At 37.3% G+C, this 21455-nt stretch overlaps 1 protein-coding gene across 1 annotated transcript in view; it reads right to left on the reverse strand.

Moving 5' to 3' along the window:
• Positions 1–2024: 2024 nt before the first annotated feature.
• The window catches only part of LOC123743791 (uncharacterized), a 119900-nt gene continuing 100469 nt past the window's right edge, over positions 2025–21455 (reverse strand). The window contains exon 5 of the mRNA XM_082978040.1: positions 2025–3531. Within this exon, the coding sequence (XP_082834166.1) occupies positions 3478–3531 (54 nt within the window). The 3' untranslated portion in view covers positions 2025–3477. The remainder of the gene's footprint in view (positions 3532–21455) is intronic.

A 21455-nucleotide genomic window follows, 5' to 3' on the forward strand; every position in this document is an offset into this window, starting at 1 on the left:
ACCCATCCATGACCCATTTTCAATGCCCTGGCTGAGGGAAGGAGGTTCTCACCCAAGATTTGACGGTACATGGCCCCGTCCATCGTCCCTTTGATGCGGTGAAGTTGTCCTGTCCCCTTAGCAGAAAAACACCCCCAAAGCATAATGTTTCCACCTCCATGTTTGACGGTGGAGATGGTGTTCTTGGGGTCATAGGCAGCATTCCTCCTCCTCCAAACACGGCGAGTTGAGTTGATGCCAAAGAGCTCCATTTTGGTCTCATCTGACCACAACACTTTCACCAGTTGTCCTCTGAGTCATTCAGATGTTCATTGGCAAACTTCAGTTGGGCATGTATATGTTTTCTTGAGCAGGGGGACCTTGCGGGCGCTGCAGGCTTTCAGTCCTTCACGGCGTAGTGTGTTACCAATTGTTTTCTTGGTGACTATGGTCCCAGCTGCCTTGAGATCATTGACAAGATCCTCCCGTGTAGTTCTGGGCTGATTCCTCACCGTTCTCATGATCATTGCAACTCCACGAGGTGAGATCTTGGGGGATATTGACAGTTCTTTTGTGTTTCTTCCATTTGCGAATAATCGCACCAAATGTTGTCACCTTCTCACCAAGCTGCTTGACGATGGCCTTGTAGCCCATTCCAGCCTTGTGTAGGTCTACAAACTTGTCCCTGACATCCTTGGAGAGCTCTTTGGTCTTGGCCATGGTGGAGAGTTTGGAATCTGATTGATTGATTGCTTCTGTGGACAGGTGTCTTATACATGTAACAAGCTGAGATTAGGAGCACTCCCTTTAAGAGTGTGCTCCTAATCTCAGCTCATTACCTGTATAAAAGACACCTGGGAGACAGAAATCTTTCTGATTGAGAGGGGGTCAAATACTTATTTCCCTCATTAAAATGCTAATCAATTTATAACATTTGTGACATGCGTTTTTCTGGATTTTTTTGTTGTTATTCTGTCTCTCACTGTTCAAATAAACCTACCATTAAAATTATAGACTGGTCCTTTCTTTGTCAGTGGGCAAACGTACAAAATCAGCAGGGGATCAAATACTTTCCCCCCCACTGTATGTATGTCTCTATCTATGTATGTATGTATGTATGTATGTATGTATGTATGTATGTATGTATGTATGTATGTATGTATGTATGTATGTATGTATGTATGTATGTATGTATGTATGTATGTATGTATGATGTCTGTATGTATGTATGTATGTATGATGTATGTATGTATGTATGTATGTATGATGTCTGTATGGATGTATGATGTATGTATGTATGATGTCTGTATGTGTGTGAGTAGGTTAATCAGATGACATTGATAAGAAGTGATATTTAAGGGGATTGATCATGGAAATAGAACTATGACAATATCTTAAAATCATCTCTCAATCCACAGAAATGAAATGAGTCCACCAAAGACAGGGAGACTGCGGCAGACCTCAGGTAAATGCTGGATTAAATACGGTTGTTTTCTAACTGAAAACCAGCCGCAGTACAGCCAAGTTGGTATTGAAGCATTGCAATGTTAAAGCTCTCTGTTAAATTTATACTTGTAAAAACGAACTGGATAATCAAGATGTCGATGATGAGAACTGTGACTATCAACTCATTGTTTCCTAATAGAGAAAACAATAAAGTACATTATTTATAAGAGCCCTGTAAAACCAATAATATCATATTACCTCCATTAAGATCGTTCCATCATGTGAACTTCACCATAATAAACATTAAAGCTGAGTTCTTCTCTTTGTTGTGTGGTTATAATTATCACAATGTAAATGATAATTATCACAATATAAAATGATAATTATCACAATATAAAATGATAATTATCACAATGTAAAATGACTAATTATACACAATATAAATTGATAATTATCACAATATAAAATGATAATTATCACAATGTAAAATGATAATTATCACAATATAAAATGATAATTATCACAATATAAAATGATAATTATCACAATATAAATGATAATTATCACAATATAAAATGATAATTATCACAATGATAAAATGGATAATTATCACAATATAAAATCGATAATTATCACAATGTAAAATGATAATTACCACAATAGTAAAATGATAATTATCACAATGTAAAATGATAATTGTCACAATATAAAATGATAATTGTCACAATATAAAATGATAATTATCACAATGATAAAATGATAATTATCACAATATAAAATGGATAATTATCACAATATAAAATGATAATTACCACAATATAAAATGATAATTATCACAATATAAAATGATAATTATCACAATATAAAATGGATAATTATCACAATATAAATGATAATTATCACAATGTAAAATGATAATTACCACAATATAAAATGATAATTATCACAATATAATATGATAATTATCACAATATAAAATGATAATTGTCACAATATAAAATGATAATTATCACAATGTAAAATGATAATTATCACAATATAAAATGATAATTATCACAATATAATATGATAATTATCACAATATAAAATGATAATTGTCACAATATAAAATGATAATTATCACAATATAAAATGATAATTATCACAATATAAAATGATAATTATCACAATATAAAATGATAATTATCACAATATAAAATGATAATTATCACAATATAAAATGATAATTATCACAATATAAAATGATAATTATCACAATATAAAATGCTAATTGTCACAATATAAAATGCTAAAGCAAAAGCAGGTGAAAAAGGTTCTTGGTTAAAGAGACTAACTGGCAGTAAAACGCATATGATGAAAAAACGACATACCTGCTAATATCCAACAACCTCAACTGAGGAATTCATCAATTAAAAAGGTGTGATTTTAGCAAGTTAAAGAAGCCAATTTGTTATATATATATATATAAAAAAAGCAATTCCACGGTAGATTAAAAACATGATAGATTAAAATAACCTGACTTGTCTCCCTGTGTTTGGTGGTCCGACACGGGACTCGGCGGAGGGAGGGGTCTGTGTGTGTGTTCTAGACCTCTGTTGTATTGAAACAGCAGCCATATGGTCGCAATTTCTGAATGCCAATAACAGACGTTTCTATCTCTCCCTCAAAGAAAGACAGCCTGGAGAATCAGTGGACAATGACAGGGGAGGAGGGGAGTAGAACCTGCAGCGGTACAAACCCCAGAACCTCTGTCCTTACAGCAGATAAAACATTACTGTTGTTGTAAAGAGGTACAGCAGATCTTTGTTGTCATATTTAGTGTTTCGGGGGGTTTTTTTGCGGCTCATGCTCTGTGTGTTCATCTCAGAATCAAAACAAACAAACAAAAAAACCCCCAAAGAAATAAACCCAAACAAAAGTGTGAAATGAAAACAGTACGATATGAGAGTGGACAGAGGTCATGGGTCAGCGTCCTTAGTAAGTGGTGAAGGCAGTGGTTCCCCAGGAGGAAGAACTGCTACAAGGAAGTAAGAGGTCAAATGATGTTGTTCTTTAATCCTCCTCTCCAGACTCCTCCTCTTCCTCCTCTTCTTCTTCTCCTTCTTCCTGCAGGGGCAACACAATGGACCCCGGTCAGTTTCACACTTTTCAACAGAACACTGCTCCTTCTAATGAAGGACAAAAGCTAAAATGGGTTATACTACATTGTCTTATGAGCAACCTTTATGTAAGGCTGGCCTAACAAAATGAAACTGACAAGACATGATTTCATCATATAGTAACATAACACCATAGCAGAGCATCAAGACTTGTTGGAGCATGAAACTACATGAAAGAGACAGACAAATACAAGGTTAGTTCAGATTCCTGAATGAACAGGTTTTGCTACAGGAGTTGAACTCCTTTTGATATACAACATATCACCAGAAAGCACTTCCTGGAAAGCACTCGTTTCCACCCCCCACCCCCCTAACAAAGTGTTGAGTGCATAGTTTTCACAGACTCTCTTAACAAGCTTACACAAGAACACTATAGCGGGTGTTTCCAACTTCAAAAAAGTCTTCCAAGATGACCGACCAGCGACCACCATGGAACAGGGAGAAAACCCCCTCCATCCCTGCCTCCCTCGCTTTTCAGATTGAAATGGATTTTCATTTTCCACATGGCTTCCATTTTATTCGGGGGGAGCCTAACTGACACAATTTATAACCCTCTTCCTTTCCCAGGCTGCGGCTGAGGATGTGTCCCAAATGGCACCCTATTCACCTCATAGGGCCCCCATAGACTCTGGTCTAAAGTAGTACACTATGAAGGGAATAGGATGCCGTTTGGGACCAGAGTCTGAGGCAGTATTCCCATTCAGCAGAGAGAGAGACAGAGAGAGACGAAAGCTTGTCTGCATTACAGGACCCCAACTCCCTCCCTCCCTCCCTCCCTCCCTCCCTCCCTCCCTCCCTCCCTCCCTCCCTCCCTCTCCATTCATTACTTCTGCTGTGAAGGGTCCACTAAACACTACCATGTGACACAGCCAGGAGAACCAATGAGAGTGGACGGAGAGGGAAGGAAGGAAGGAAGAAGGAGGAAGGAGCTAGGAGCTACTGAAGTTTGGACATTTATAAACTATTAGTGATTAACAGGGGGCTAAACTAGAGAGGTGTTAGTGATTAACAGGGGGCTCACTTCCAACCAACTAACTATATATCTACCTGTCTCCTTATTCAAACTACATATCTACCTGTCTCCTCATTCGAACTACATATCTACCTGTCTCCTCATTCAAACTACATATCTACCTGTCTCCTCATTCAAACTACATATCTACCTGTCTCCTCATTCAAACTACATATATACCTGTCTCCTCATTCAAACTACATATCTACCTGTCTCCTCATTCAAACTACATATCTACCTGTCTCCTCATTCAAACTACATATCTACCTGTCACTTCATTCAAACTACATATCTACCTGTCTCCTCATTCAAACTACATATCTACCTGTCTCCTCATTCAAACTACATATCTACCTGTCTCCTCATTCAAACTACATATCTACCTGTCTCCTCATTCAAACTACATATCTACCTGTCTCCTTATTCAAACTACATATCTACCTGTCTCCTCATTCAAACTACATATCTACCTGTCTCCTCATTCAAACTACATATCTACCTGTCTCCTCATTCAAACTACATATCTACCTGTCACTTCATTCAAACTACATATCTACCTGTCTCCTCATTCAAACTACATATCTACCTGTCACTTCATTCAAACTACATATCTACCTGTCTCCTCATTCAAACTACATATATACCTGTCTCCTCATTCGAACTACATATCTACCTGTCTCCTCATTCAAACTACATATCTACCTGTCTCCTCATTCAAACTACATATATACCTGTCTCCTCATTCGAACTACATATCTACCTGTCTCCTCATTCAAACTACATATCTACCTGTCTCCTCATTCAAACTACATATCTACCTGTCTCCTCATTCAAACTACATATCTACCTGTCTCCTCATTCAAACTACATATCTACCTGTCTCCTCATTCAAACTACATATCTACCTGTCTCCTCATTCAAACTACATATCTACCTGTCTCTTCATTCAAACTACATATCTACCTGTCTCCTCATTCAAACTACATATCTACCTGTCTCCTCATTCAAACTACATATCTACCTGTCTCCTCATTCAATCTACATATCTACCTGTCTCCTCATTCAAACTACATATCTACCTGTCTCCTTATTCAAACTACATATCTACCTGTCTCCTCATTCAAACTACATATCTACCTGTCTCCTCATTCAAACTACATATCTACCTGTCTCCTCATTCAAACTACATATCTACCTGTCTCCTCATTCAAACTACATATCTACCCGTCTCCTCATTCAAACTACATATCTACCTGTCACTTCATTCAAACTACATATCTACCTGTCTCTTCATTCAAACTACATATCTACCTGTCTCTTCATTCAAACTACATATCTACCTGTCTCCTCATTCAAACTACATAACTGTCTCCTCATTCAAACTACATATATACCTGTCTCTTCATTCAAACTACATATCTACCTGTCACTTCATTCAAACTACATATCTACCTGTCACTTCATTCAAACTACATATCTACCTGTCACTTCATTCAAACTACATAACTACCTGTCTCCTCATTCAAACTACATAACTGTCTCGTCATTCAAACGACATATCTACCTGTCTCATTCAAACTACATATCTACCTGTCACTTCATTCAAACTACATATCTACCTGTCTCCTCATTGAAATTACATATATACCTGTCTCCTCATTCAAACTACATATATACCTGTCTCCTCATTCTGTCACGTCCTGACCAGTATAGGGGTTATTTGTAGGTTGGTCAGGACGTGGCAGAGGGTATTTGTTTTATGTGGTTCGGGGGTTATGTGTATTGTAGAAGGGTGTTTTATTTATGTATTACTGGGTTTTGGTGTATGTTCTGGGTTTTGTATTCTAGGTTGGTTTTCTAGTTTGTTTATTTCTGTGTGGCTCCCGATCAGGAACAGCTGTACGTCGTTGTTCCTGATTGGGAGTCATATATTAGTTGCGTGTTTTCACCTGGGAATTGTGGGTAGTTATATTTCACACTGCTAGTGATTATTGTAGCCTGTGAAACTGTCACCTGTCGTTCTTTGTTTATTGTTTTGTTTCGTGTTACCTTTATTCATTAAATATAATGATGAACATGCAACCCGCTGCGCCTTGGTCCTCTCTACAATACGACAGCCGTTACACATTCAAACTACATATCTACCTGTCACTTCATTCAAACTACATATCTACATGTCTCTTCATTCAAACTACATATCTACCTGTCACTTCATTCAAACTACATATCTACCTGTCTCCTCATTCAAACTACATATATACCTGTCTCCTTATTCAAACTACATATCTACCTGTCTCCTCATTCAAACTACATATCTACCTGTCACTTCATTCAAACTACATATCTACCTGTCACTTCATTCAAACTACATATATACCTGTCTCCTCATTCAAACTACATATCTACCTGTCACTTCATTCAAACTACATATCTACCTGTCTCCTTATTCAAACTACATATCTACCTGTCTCCTCATTCAAACTACATATCTACCTGTCTCCTCATTCAAACTACATATCTACCTGTCTCCTCATTCAAACTACATATCTACCTGTCTCCTCATTCAAACTACATATCTACCTGTCTCCTTATTCAAACTACATATCTACCTGTCTCCTCATTCAAACTACATATCTACCTGTCTCCTCATTCAAACTACATATCTACCTGTCTCCTCATTCAAACTACATATCTACCTGTCACTTCATTCAAACTACATATCTACCTGTCTCCTCATTCAAACTACATATCTACCTGTCACTTCATTCAAACTACATATCTACCTGTCTCCTCATTCAAACTACATATATACCTGTCTCCTCATTTGAACTACATATCTACCTGTCTCCTCATTCAAACTACATATCTACCTGTCTCCTTATTCAAACTACATATCTACCTGTCTCCTCATTCAAACTACATATCTACCTGTCTCCTCATTCAAACTACATATCTACCTGTCTCCTCATTCAAACTACATATCTACCTGTCTCCTCATTCAAACTACATATCTACCTGTCTCCTTATTCAAACTACATATCTACCTGTCTCCTCATTCAAACTACATATCTACCTGTCTCCTCATTCAAACTACATATCTACCTGTCTCCTCATTCAAACTACATATCTACCTGTCACTTCATTCAAACTACATATCTACCTGTCTCCTCATTCAAACTACATATCTACCTGTCACTTCATTCAAACTACATATCTACCTGTCTCCTCATTCAAACTACATATATACCTGTCTCCTCATTCGAACTACATATCTACCTGTCTCCTCATTCAAACTACATATCTACCTGTCTCCTCATTCAAACTACATATATACCTGTCTCCTCATTCGAACTACATATCTACCTGTCTCCTCATTCAAACTACATATCTACCTGTCTCCTCATTCAAACTACATATCTACCTGTCTCCTCATTCAAACTACATATCTACCTGTCTCCTCATTCAAACTACATATCTACCTGTCTCCTCATTCAAACTACATATCTACCTGTCTCCTCATTCAAACTACATATCTACCTGTCTCTTCATTCAAACTACATATCTACCTGTCTCCTCATTCAAACTACATATCTACCTGTCTCCTCATTCAAACTACATATCTACCTGTCTCCTCATTCAATCTACATATCTACCTGTCTCCTCATTCAAACTACATATCTACCTGTCTCCTTATTCAAACTACATATCTACCTGTCTCCTCATTCAAACTACATATCTACCTGTCTCCTCATTCAAACTACATATCTACCTGTCTCCTCATTCAAACTACATATCTACCTGTCTCCTCATTCAAACTACATATCTACCCGTCTCCTCATTCAAACTACATATCTACCTGTCACTTCATTCAAACTACATATCTACCTGTCTCTTCATTCAAACTACATATCTACCTGTCTCTTCATTCAAACTACATATCTACCTGTCTCCTCATTCAAACTACATAACTGTCTCCTCATTCAAACTACATATATACCTGTCTCTTCATTCAAACTACATATCTACCTGTCACTTCATTCAAACTACATATCTACCTGTCACTTCATTCAAACTACATATCTACCTGTCACTTCATTCAAACTACATAACTACCTGTCTCCTCATTCAAACTACATAACTGTCTCGTCATTCAAACGACATATCTACCTGTCTCATTCAAACTACATATCTACCTGTCACTTCATTCAAACTACATATCTACCTGTCTCCTCATTGAAATTACATATATACCTGTCTCCTCATTCAAACTACATATATACCTGTCTCCTCATTCTGTCACGTCCTGACCAGTATAGGGGTTATTTGTAGGTTGGTCAGGACGTGGCAGAGGGTATTTGTTTTATGTGGTTCGGGGGTTATGTGTATTGTAGAAGGGTGTTTTATTTATGTATTACTGGGTTTTGGTGTATGTTCTGGGTTTTGTATTCTAGGTTGGTTTTCTAGTTTGTTTATTTCTGTGTGGCTCCCGATCAGGAACAGCTGTACGTCGTTGTTCCTGATTGGGAGTCATATATTAGTTGCGTGTTTTCACCTGGGAATTGTGGGTAGTTATATTTCACACTGCTAGTGATTATTGTAGCCTGTGAAACTGTCACCTGTCGTTCTTTGTTTATTGTTTTGTTTCGTGTTACCTTTATTCATTAAATATAATGATGAACATGCAACCCGCTGCGCCTTGGTCCTCTCTACAATACGACAGCCGTTACACATTCAAACTACATATCTACCTGTCACTTCATTCAAACTACATATCTACCTGTCTCTTCATTCAAACTACATATCTACCTGTCACTTCATTCAAACTACATATCTACCTGTCTCCTCATTCAAACTACATATATACCTGTCTCCTTATTCAAACTACATATCTACCTGTCTCCTCATTCAAACTACATATCTACCTGTCACTTCATTCAAACTACATATCTACCTGTCACTTCATTCAAACTACATATATACCTGTCTCCTCATTCAAACTACATATCTACCTGTCACTTCATTCAAACTACATATCTACCTGTCTCCTTATTCAAACTACATATCTACCTGTCTCCTCATTCAAACTACATATCTACCTGTCTCCTTATTCAAACTACATATCTACCTGTCTCCTCATTCAAACTACATATCTACCTGTCTCCTCATTCAAACTACATATCTACCTGTCTCCTCATTCAAACTACATATCTACCTGTCACTTCATTCAAACTACATATCTACCTGTCTCCTCATTCAAACTACATATCTACCTGTCACTTCATTCAAACTACATATCTACCTGTCTCCTCATTCAAACTACATATATACCTGTCTCCTCATTCGAACTACATATCTACCTGTCTCCTCATTCAAACTACATATCTACCTGTCTCCTCATTCAAACTACATATATACCTGTCTCCTCATTCGAACTACATATCTACCTGTCTCCTCATTCAAACTACATATCTACCTGTCTCCTCATTCAAACTACATATCTACCTGTCTCCTCATTCAAACTACATATCTACCTGTCTCCTCATTCAAACTACATATCTACCTGTCTCCTCATTCAAACTACATATCTACCTGTCTCCTCATTCAAACTACATATCTACCTGTCTCTTCATTCAAACTACATATCTACCTGTCTCCTCATTCAAACTACATATCTACCTGTCTCCTCATTCAAACTACATATCTACCTGTCTCCTCATTCAATCTACATATCTACCTGTCTCCTCATTCAAACTACATATCTACCTGTCTCCTTATTCAAACTACATATCTACCTGTCTCCTCATTCAAACTACATATCTACCTGTCTCCTCATTCAAACTACATATCTACCTGTCTCCTCATTCAAACTACATATCTACCTGTCTCCTCATTCAAACTACATATCTACCCGTCTCCTCATTCAAACTACATATCTACCTGTCACTTCATTCAAACTACATATCTACCTGTCTCTTCATTCAAACTACATATCTACCTGTCTCTTCATTCAAACTACATATCTACCTGTCTCCTCATTCAAACTACATAACTGTCTCCTCATTCAAACTACATATATACCTGTCTCTTCATTCAAACTACATATCTACCTGTCACTTCATTCAAACTACATATCTACCTGTCACTTCATTCAAACTACATATCTACCTGTCACTTCATTCAAACTACATAACTACCTGTCTCCTCATTCAAACTACATAACTGTCTCGTCATTCAAACGACATATCTACCTGTCTCCTCATTCAAACTACATAACTGTCTCGTCATTCAAACGACATATCTACCTGTCTCCTCATTCAAACTACATAACTGTCTCCTCATTCAAACTACATATATACCTGTCTCTTCATTCAAACTACATATCTACCTGTCACTTCATTCAAACTACATATCTACCTGTCACTTCATTCAAACTACATATCTACCTGTCACTTCATTCAAACTACATAACTACCTGTCTCCTCATTCAAACTACATAACTGTCTCGTCATTCAAACGACATATCTACCTGTCTCATTCAAACTACATATCTACCTGTCACTTCATTCAAACTACATATCTACCTGTCTCCTCATTGAAATTACATATATACCTGTCTCCTCATTCAAACTACATATATACCTGTCTCCTCATTCTGTCACGTCCTGACCAGTATAGGGGTTATTTGTAGGTTGGTCAGGACGTGGCAGAGGGTATTTGTTTTATGTGGTTCGGGGGTTATGTGTATTGTAGAAGGGTGTTTTATTTATGTATTACTGGGTTTTGGTGTATGTTCTGGGTTTTGTATTCTAGGTTGGTTTTCTAGTTTGTTTATTTCTGTGTGGCTCCCGATCAGGAACAGCTGTACGTCGTTGTTCCTGATTGGGAGTCATATATTAGTTGCGTGTTTTCACCTGGGAATTGTGGGTAGTTATATTTCACACTGCTAGTGATTATTGTAGCCTGTGAAACTGTCACCTGTCGTTCTTTGTTTATTGTTTTGTTTCGTGTTACCTTTATTCATTAAATATAATGATGAACATGCAAACCGCTGCGCCTTGGTCCTCTCTACAATACGACAGCCGTTACACATTCAAACTACATATCTACCTGTCACTTCATTCAAACTACATATCTACCTGTCTCCTCATTCAAACTACATATATACCTGTCTCCTTATTCAAACTACATATCTACCTGTCTCCTCATTCAAACTACATATCTACCTGTCACTTCATTCAAACTACATATCTACCTGTCACTTCATTCAAACTACATATATACCTGTCTCCTCATTCAAACTACATATCTACCTGTCACTTCATTCAAACTACATATCTACCTGTCTCCTTATTCAAACTACATATCTACCTGTCTCCTCATTCAAACTACATATCTACCTGTCTCCTCATTCAAACTACATATCTACCTGTCTCCTCATTCAAACTACATATCTACCTGTCTCCTCATTCAAACTACATATCTACCTGTCTCCTTATTCAAACTACATATCTACCTGTCTCCTCATTCAAACTACATATCTACCTGTCTCCTCATTCAAACTACATATCTACCTGTCTCCTCATTCAAACTACATATCTACCTGTCACTTCATTCAAACTACATATCTACCTGTCTCCTCATTCAAACTACATATCTACCTGTCACTTCATTCAAACTACATATCTACCTGTCTCCTCATTCAAACTACATATATACCTGTCTCCTCATTCGAACTACATATCTACCTGTCTCCTCATTCAAACTACATATCTACCTGTCTCCTCATTCAAACTACATATATACCTGTCTCCTCATTCGAACTACATATCTACCTGTCTCCTCATTCAAACTACATATCTACCTGTCTCCTCATTCAAACTACATATCTACCTGTCTCCTCATTCAAACTACATATCTACCTGTCTCCTCATTCAAACTACATATCTACCTGTCTCCTCATTCAAACTACATATCTACCTGTCTCCTCATTCAAACTACATATCTACCTGTCTCTTCATTCAAACTACATATCTACCTGTCTCCTCATTCAAACTACATATCTACCTGTCTCCTCATTCAAACTACATATCTACCTGTCTCCTCATTCAATCTACATATCTACCTGTCTCCTCATTCAAACTACATATCTACCTGTCTCCTTATTCAAACTACATATCTACCTGTCTCCTCATTCAAACTACATATCTACCTGTCTCCTCATTCAAACTACATATCTACCTGTCTCCTCATTCAAACTACATATCTACCTGTCTCCTCATTCAAACTACATATCTACCCGTCTCCTCATTCAAACTACATATCTACCTGTCACTTCATTCAAACTACATATCTACCTGTCTCTTCATTCAAACTACATATCTACCTGTCTCTTCATTCAAACTACATATCTACCTGTCTCCTCATTCAAACTACATAACTGTCTCCTCATTCAAACTACATATATACCTGTCTCTTCATTCAAACTACATATCTACCTGTCACTTCATTCAAACTACATATCTACCTGTCACTTCATTCAAACTACATATCTACCTGTCACTTCATTCAAACTACATAACTACCTGTCTCCTCATTCAAACTACATAACTGTCTCGTCATTCAAACGACATATCTACCTGTCTCATTCAAACTACATATCTACCTGTCACTTCATTCAAACTACATATCTACCTGTCTCCTCATTGAAATTACATATATACCTGTCTCCTCATTCAAACTACATATATACCTGTCTCCTCATTCTGTCACGTCCTGACCAGTATAGGGGTTATTTGTAGGTTGGTCAGGACGTGGCAGAGGGTATTTGTTTTATGTGGTTCGGGGGTTATGTGTATTGTAGAAGGGTGTTTTATTTATGTATTACTGGGTTTTGGTGTATGTTCTGGGTTTTGTATTCTAGGTTGGTTTTCTAGTTTGTTTATTTCTGTGTGGCTCCCGATCAGGAACAGCTGTACGTCGTTGTTCCTGATTGGGAGTCATATATTAGTTGCGTGTTTTCACCTGGGAATTGTGGGTAGTTATATTTCACACTGCTAGTGATTATTGTAGCCTGTGAAACTGTCACCTGTCGTTCTTTGTTTATTGTTTTGTTTCGTGTTACCTTTATTCATTAAATATAATGATGAACATGCAACCCGCTGCGCCTTGGTCCTCTCTACAATACGACAGCCGTTACACATTCAAACTACATATCTACCTGTCACTTCATTCAAACTACATATCTACCTGTCTCTTCATTCAAACTACATATCTACCTGTCACTTCATTCAAACTACATATCTACCTGTCTCCTCATTCAAACTACATATATACCTGTCTCCTTATTCAAACTACATATCTACCTGTCTCCTCATTCAAACTACATATCTACCTGTCACTTCATTCAAACTACATATCTACCTGTCACTTCATTCAAACTACATATATACCTGTCTCCTCATTCAAACTACATATCTACCTGTCACTTCATTCAAACTACATATCTACCTGTCTCCTTATTCAAACTACATATCTACCTGTCTCCTCATTCAAACTACATATCTACCTGTCTCCTCATTCAAACTACATATCTACCTGTCTCCTCATTCAAACTACATATCTACCTGTCTCCTCATTCAAACTACATATCTACCTGTCTCCTTATTCAAACTACATATCTACCTGTCTCCTCATTCAAACTACATATCTACCTGTCTCCTCATTCAAACTACATATCTACCTGTCTCCTCATTCAAACTACATATCTACCTGTCACTTCATTCAAACTACATATCTACCTGTTTCCTCATTCAAACTACATATCTACCTGTCACTTCATTCAAACTACATATCTACCTGTCTCCTCATTCAAACTACATATATACCTGTCTCCTCATTCGAACTACATATCTACCTGTCTCCTCATTCAAACTACATATCTACCTGTCTCCTCATTCAAACTACATATATACCTGTCTCCTCATTCGAACTACATATCTACCTGTCTCCTCATTCAAACTACATATCTACCTGTCTCCTCATTCAAACTACATATCTACCTGTCTCCTCATTCAAACTACATATCTACCTGTCTCCTCATTCAAACTACATATCTACCTGTCTCCTCATTCAAACTACATATCTACCTGTCTCCTCATTCAAACTACATATCTACCTGTCTCTTCATTCAAACTACATATCTACCTGTCTCCTCATTCAAACTACATATCTACCTGTCTCCTCATTCAAACTACATATCTACCTGTCTCCTCATTCAATCTACATATCTACCTGTCTCCTCATTCAAACTACATATCTACCTGTCTCCTTATTCAAACTACATATCTACCTGTCTCCTCATTCAAACTACATATCTAACTGTCTCCTCATTCAAACTACATATCTACCTGTCTCCTCATTCAAACTACATATCTACCTGTCTCCTCATTCAAACTACATATCTACCCGTCTCCTCATTCAAACTACATATCTACCTGTCACTTCATTCAAACTACATATCTACCTGTCTCTTCATTCAAACTACATATCTACCTGTCTCTTCATTCAAACTACATATCTACCTGTCTCCTCATTCAAACTACATAACTGTCTCCTCATTCAAACTACATATATACCTGTCTCTTCATTCAAACTACATATCTACCTGTCACTTCATTCAAACTACATATCTACCTGTCACTTCATTCAAACTACATATCTACCTGTCACTTCATTCAAACTACATAACTACCTGTCTCCTCATTCAAACTACATAACTGTCTCGTCATTCAAACGACATATCTACCTGTCTCATTCAAACTACATATCTACCTGTCACTTCATTCAAACTACATATCTACCTGTCTCCTCATTGAAATTACATATATACCTGTCTCCTCATTCAAACTACATATATACCTGTCTCCTCATTCTGTCACGTCCTGACCAGTATAGGGGTTATTTGTAGGTTGGTCAGGACGTGGCAGAGGGTATTTGTTTTATGTGGTTCGGGGGTTATGTGTATTGTAGAAGGGTGTTTTATTTATGTATTACTGGGTTTTGGTGTATGTTCTGGGTTTTGTATTCTAGGTTGGTTTTCTAGTTTGTTTATTTCTGTGTGGCTCCCGATCAGGAACAGCTGTACGTCGTTGTTCCTGATTGGGAGTCATATATTAGTTGCGTGTTTTCACCTGGGAATTGTGGGTAGTTATATTTCACACTGCTAGTGATTATTGTAGCCTGTGAAACTGTCACCTGTCGTTCTTTGTTTATTGTTTTGTTTCGTGTTACCTTTATTCATTAAATATAATGATGAACATGCAACCCGCTGCGCCTTGGTCCTCTCTACAATACGACAGCCGTTACACATTCAAACTACATATCTACCTGTCTCCTCATTCAAACTACATATCTACCTGTCTCTTCATTCAAACTACATATATACCTGTCTCCTCATTCAAACTACATATCTACCTGTCTCCTCATTCAAACTACATATCTACCTGTCTCCTCATTCAAACTACATATCTACCTGTCTCCTCATTCAAACTACATATCTACCTGTCTCCTCATTCAAACTACATATCTACCTGTCTCCTCATTCAAACTACATATCTACCTGTCTCCTCATTCAAACTACATATCTACCTGTCTCCTCATTCAAACTACATATCTACCTGTCTCCTCATTCAAACTACATATCTACCTGTCTCCTCATTCAAACTACATATCTACCTGTCTCCTCATTCAAACTACATATCTACCTGTCTCCTCATTCAAACTACATATCTACCTGTCTCTTCATTCAAACTACATATCTACCTGTCTCTTCATTCAAACTACATATCTACCTGTCTCCTCATTCAAACTACATATCTACCTGTCTCCTCATTCAAACTACATATCTACCTGTCTCCTCATTCAAACTACATATCTACCTGCCTCCTCATTCAAACTACATATCTACCTGTCTCCTCATTCAAACTACATATCTACCTGTCTCCTCATTCAAACTACATATCTACCTGTCTCCTCATTCAAACTACATATATACCTGTCTCCTCATTCAAACTACATATCTACCTGTCTCCTCATTCAAACTACATATCTACCTGTCTCCTCATTCAAACTACATATCTACCTGTCTCCTCATTCAAACTACATATCTACCTGTCTCCTCATTCAAACTACATATCTACCTGTCTCTTCATTCAAACTACATATCTACCTGTCTCTTCATTCAAACTACATATCTACCTGTCTCCTCATTCAAACTACATATCTACCTGTCTCCTCATTCAAACTACATATCTACCTGTCTCCTCATTCAAACTACATATCTACCTGTCTCCTCATTCAAACTACATATCTACCCGTCTCCTCATTCAAACTACATATCTACCTGTCACTTCATTCAAACTACATATCTACCTGTCTCTTCATTCAAACTACATATCTACCTGTCTCTTCATTCAAACTACATATCTACCTGTCTCCTCATTCAAACTACATAACTGTCTCCTCATTCAAACTACATATATACCTGTCTCTTCATTCAAACTACATATCTACCTGTCACTTCATTCAAACTACATATCTACCTGTCACTTCATTCAAACTACATATCTACCTGTCACTTCATTCAAACTACATAACTACCTGTCTCCTCATTCAAACTACATAACTGTCTCGTCATTCAAACGACATATCTACCTGTCTCATTCAAACTACATATCTACCTGTCACTTCATTCAAACTACATATCTACCTGTCTCCTCATTGAAATTACATATATACCTGTCTCCTCATTCAAACTACATATATACCTGTCTCCTCATTCTGTCACGTCCTGACCAGTATAGGGGTTATTTGTAGGTTGGTCAGGACGTGGCAGAGGGTATTTGTTTTATGTGGTTCGGGGGTTATGTGTATTGTAGAAGGGTGTTTTATTTATGTATTACTGGGTTTTGGTGTATGTTCTGGGTTTTGTATTCTAGGTTGGTTTTCTAGTTTGTTTATTTCTGTGTGGCTCCCGATCAGGAACAGCTGTACGTCGTTGTTCCTGATTGGGAGTCATATATTAGTTGCGTGTTTTCACCTGGGAATTGTGGGTAGTTATATTTCACACTGCTAGTGATTATTGTAGCCTGTGAAACTGTCACCTGTCGTTCTTTGTTTATTGTTTTGTTTCGTGTTACCTTTATTCATTAAATATAATGATGAACATGCAACCCGCTGCGCCTTGGTCCTCTCTACAATACGACAGCCGTTACACATTCAAACTACATATCTACCTGTCTCCTCATTCAAACTACATATCTACCTGTCTCTTCATTCAAACTACATATATACCTGTCTCCTCATTCAAACTACATATCTACCTGTCTCCTCATTCAAACTACATATCTACCTGTCTCCTCATTCAAACTACATATCTACCTGTCTCCTCATTCAAACTACATATCTACCTGTCTCCTCATTCAAACTACATATCTACCTGTCTCCTCATTCAAACTACATATCTACCTGTCTCCTCATTCAAACTACATATCTACCTGTCTCCTCATTCAAACTACATATCTACCTGTCTCCTCATTCAAACTACATATCTACCTGTCTCCTCATTCAAACTACATATCTACCTGTCTCCTCATTCAAACTACATATCTACCTGTCTCCTCATTCAAACTACATATCTACCTGTCTCTTCATTCAAACTACATATCTACCTGTCTCTTCATTCAAACTACATATCTACCTGTCTCCTCATTCAAACTACATATCTACCTGTCTCCTCATTCAAACTACATATCTACCTGTCTCCTCATTCAAACTACATATCTACCTGCCTCCTCATTCAAACTACATATCTACCTGTCTCCTCATTCAAACTACATATCTACCTGTCTCCTCATTCAAACTACATATCTACCTGTCTCCTCATTCAAACTACATATATACCTGTCTCCTCATTCAAACTACATATCTACCTGTCTCCTCATTCAAACTACATATCTACCTGTCTCCTCATTCAAACTACATATCTACCTGTCTCCTCATTCAAACTACATATCTACCTGTCTCCTCATTCAAACTACATATCTACCTGTCTCTTCATTCAAACTACATATCTACCTGTCTCTTCATTCAAACTACATATCTACCTGTCTCCTCATTCAAACTACATATCTACCTGTCTCCTCATTCAAACTACATATCTACCTGTCTCCTCATTCAAACTACATATCTACCTGTCTCCTCATTCAAACTACATATCTACCCGTCTCCTCATTCAAACTACATATCTACCTGTCACTTCATTCAAACTACATATCTACCTGTCTCTTCATTCAAACTACATATCTACCTGTCTCTTCATTCAAACTACATATCTACCTGTCTCCTCATTCAAACTACATAACTGTCTCCTCATTCAAACTACATATATACCTGTCTCTTCATTCAAACTACATATCTACCTGTCACTTCATTCAAACTACATATCTACCTGTCACTTCATTCAAACTACATATCTACCTGTCACTTCATTCAAACTACATAACTACCTGTCTCCTCATTCAAACTACATAACTGTCTCGTCATTCAAACGACATATCTACCTGTCTCATTCAAACTACATATCTACCTGTCACTTCATTCAAACTACATATCTACCTGTCTCCTCATTGAAATTACATATATACCTGTCTCCTCATTCAAACTACATATATACCTGTCTCCTCATTCTGTCACGTCCTGACCAGTATAGGGGTTATTTGTAGGTTGGTCAGGACGTGGCAGAGGGTATTTGTTTTATGTGGTTCGGGGGTTATGTGTATTGTAGAAGGGTGTTTTATTTATGTATTACTGGGTTTTGGTGTATGTTCTGGGTTTTGTATTCTAGGTTGGTTTTCTAGTTTGTTTATTTCTGTGTGGCTCCCGATCAGGAACAGCTGTACGTCGTTGTTCCTGATTGGGAGTCATATATTAGTTGCGTGTTTTCACCTGGGAATTGTGGGTAGTTATATTTCACACTGCTAGTGATTATTGTAGCCTGTGAAACTGTCACCTGTCGTTCTTTGTTTATTGTTTTGTTTCGTGTTACCTTTATTCATTAAATATAATGATGAACATGCAACCCGCTGCGCCTTGGTCCTCTCTACAATACGACAGCCGTTACACATTCAAACTACATATCTACCTGTCTCCTCATTCAAACTACATATCTACCTGTCTCTTCATTCAAACTACATATATACCTGTCTCCTCATTCAAACTACATATCTACCTGTCTCCTCATTCAAACTACATATCTACCTGTCTCCTCATTCAAACTACATATCTACCTGTCTCCTCATTCAAACTACATATCTACCTGTCTCCTCATTCAAACTACATATCTACCTGTCTCCTCATTCAAACTACATATCTACCTGTCTCCTCATTCAAACTACATATCTACCTGTCTCCTCATTCAAACTACATATCTACCTGTCTCCTCATTCAAACTACATATCTACCTGTCTCCTCATTCAAACTACATATCTACCTGTCTCCTCATTCAAACTACATATCTACCTGTCTCCTCATTCAAACTACATATCTACCTGTCTCTTCATTCAAACTACATATCTACCTGTCTCTTCATTCAAACTACATATCTACCTGTCTCCTCATTCAAACTACATATCTACCTGTCTCCTCATTCAAACTACATATCTACCTGTCTCCTCATTCAAACTACATATCTACCTGCCTCCTCATTCAAACTACATATCTACCTGTCTCCTCATTCAAACTACATATCTACCTGTCTCCTCATTCAAACTACATATCTACCTGTCTCCTCATTCAAACTACATATATACCTGTCTCCTCATTCAAACTACATATCTACCTGTCTCCTCATTCAAACTACATATCTACCTGTCTCCTCATTCAAACTACATATCTACCTGTCTCCTCATTCAAACTACATATCTACCTGTCTCCTCATTCAAACTACATATCTACCTGTCTCTTCATTCAAACTACATATCTACCTGTCTCTTCATTCAAACTACATATCTACCTGTCTCCTCATTCAAACTACATATCTACCTGTCTCCTCATTCAAACTACATATCTACCTGTCTCCTCATTCAAACTACATATCTACCTGTCACTTCATTCAAACTACATATCTACCTGTCTCCTCATTCAAACTACATATCTACCTGTCACTTCATTCAAACTACATATCTACCTGTCACTTCATTCAAACTACATATCTACCTGTCTCCTCATTCAAACTACATATCTACCTGTCTCCTCATTCAAACTAAATATCTACCTGTTACTTCATTCAAACTACATATCTACCTGTCACTTCATTCAAACTACATATCTACCTGTCACTTCATTCAAACTACATATCTACCTGTCACTTCATTCAAACTACATATCTACCTGTCTCCTCATTCAAACTACATATCTACCTGTCACTTCATTCAAACTACATATCTACCTGTCACTTCATTCAAACTACATATCTACCTGTCTCCTCATTCAAACTACATATCTACCTGTCACTTCATTCAAACTACATATCTACCTGTCTCCTCATTCAAACTACATATCTACCTGTCTCCTCATTCAAACTACATATCTACCTGTCTCCTCATTCAAACTACATATCTACCTGTCTCCTCATTCAAACTACATATCTACCTGTCACTTCATTCAAACTACATATCTACCTGTCTCCTCATTCAAACTACATATCTACCTGTCACTTCATTCAAACTACATATCTACCTGTCACTTCATTCAAACTACATATCTACCTGTCTCCTCATTCAAACTACATATCTACCTGTCTC

This window comes from Salmo salar, chromosome 07, assembly GCF_965601325.2.
Source record: "Salmo salar chromosome 07, fSalSal1, whole genome shotgun sequence".
Taxonomy (NCBI): Eukaryota; Metazoa; Chordata; class Actinopteri; order Salmoniformes; family Salmonidae; genus Salmo; species Salmo salar.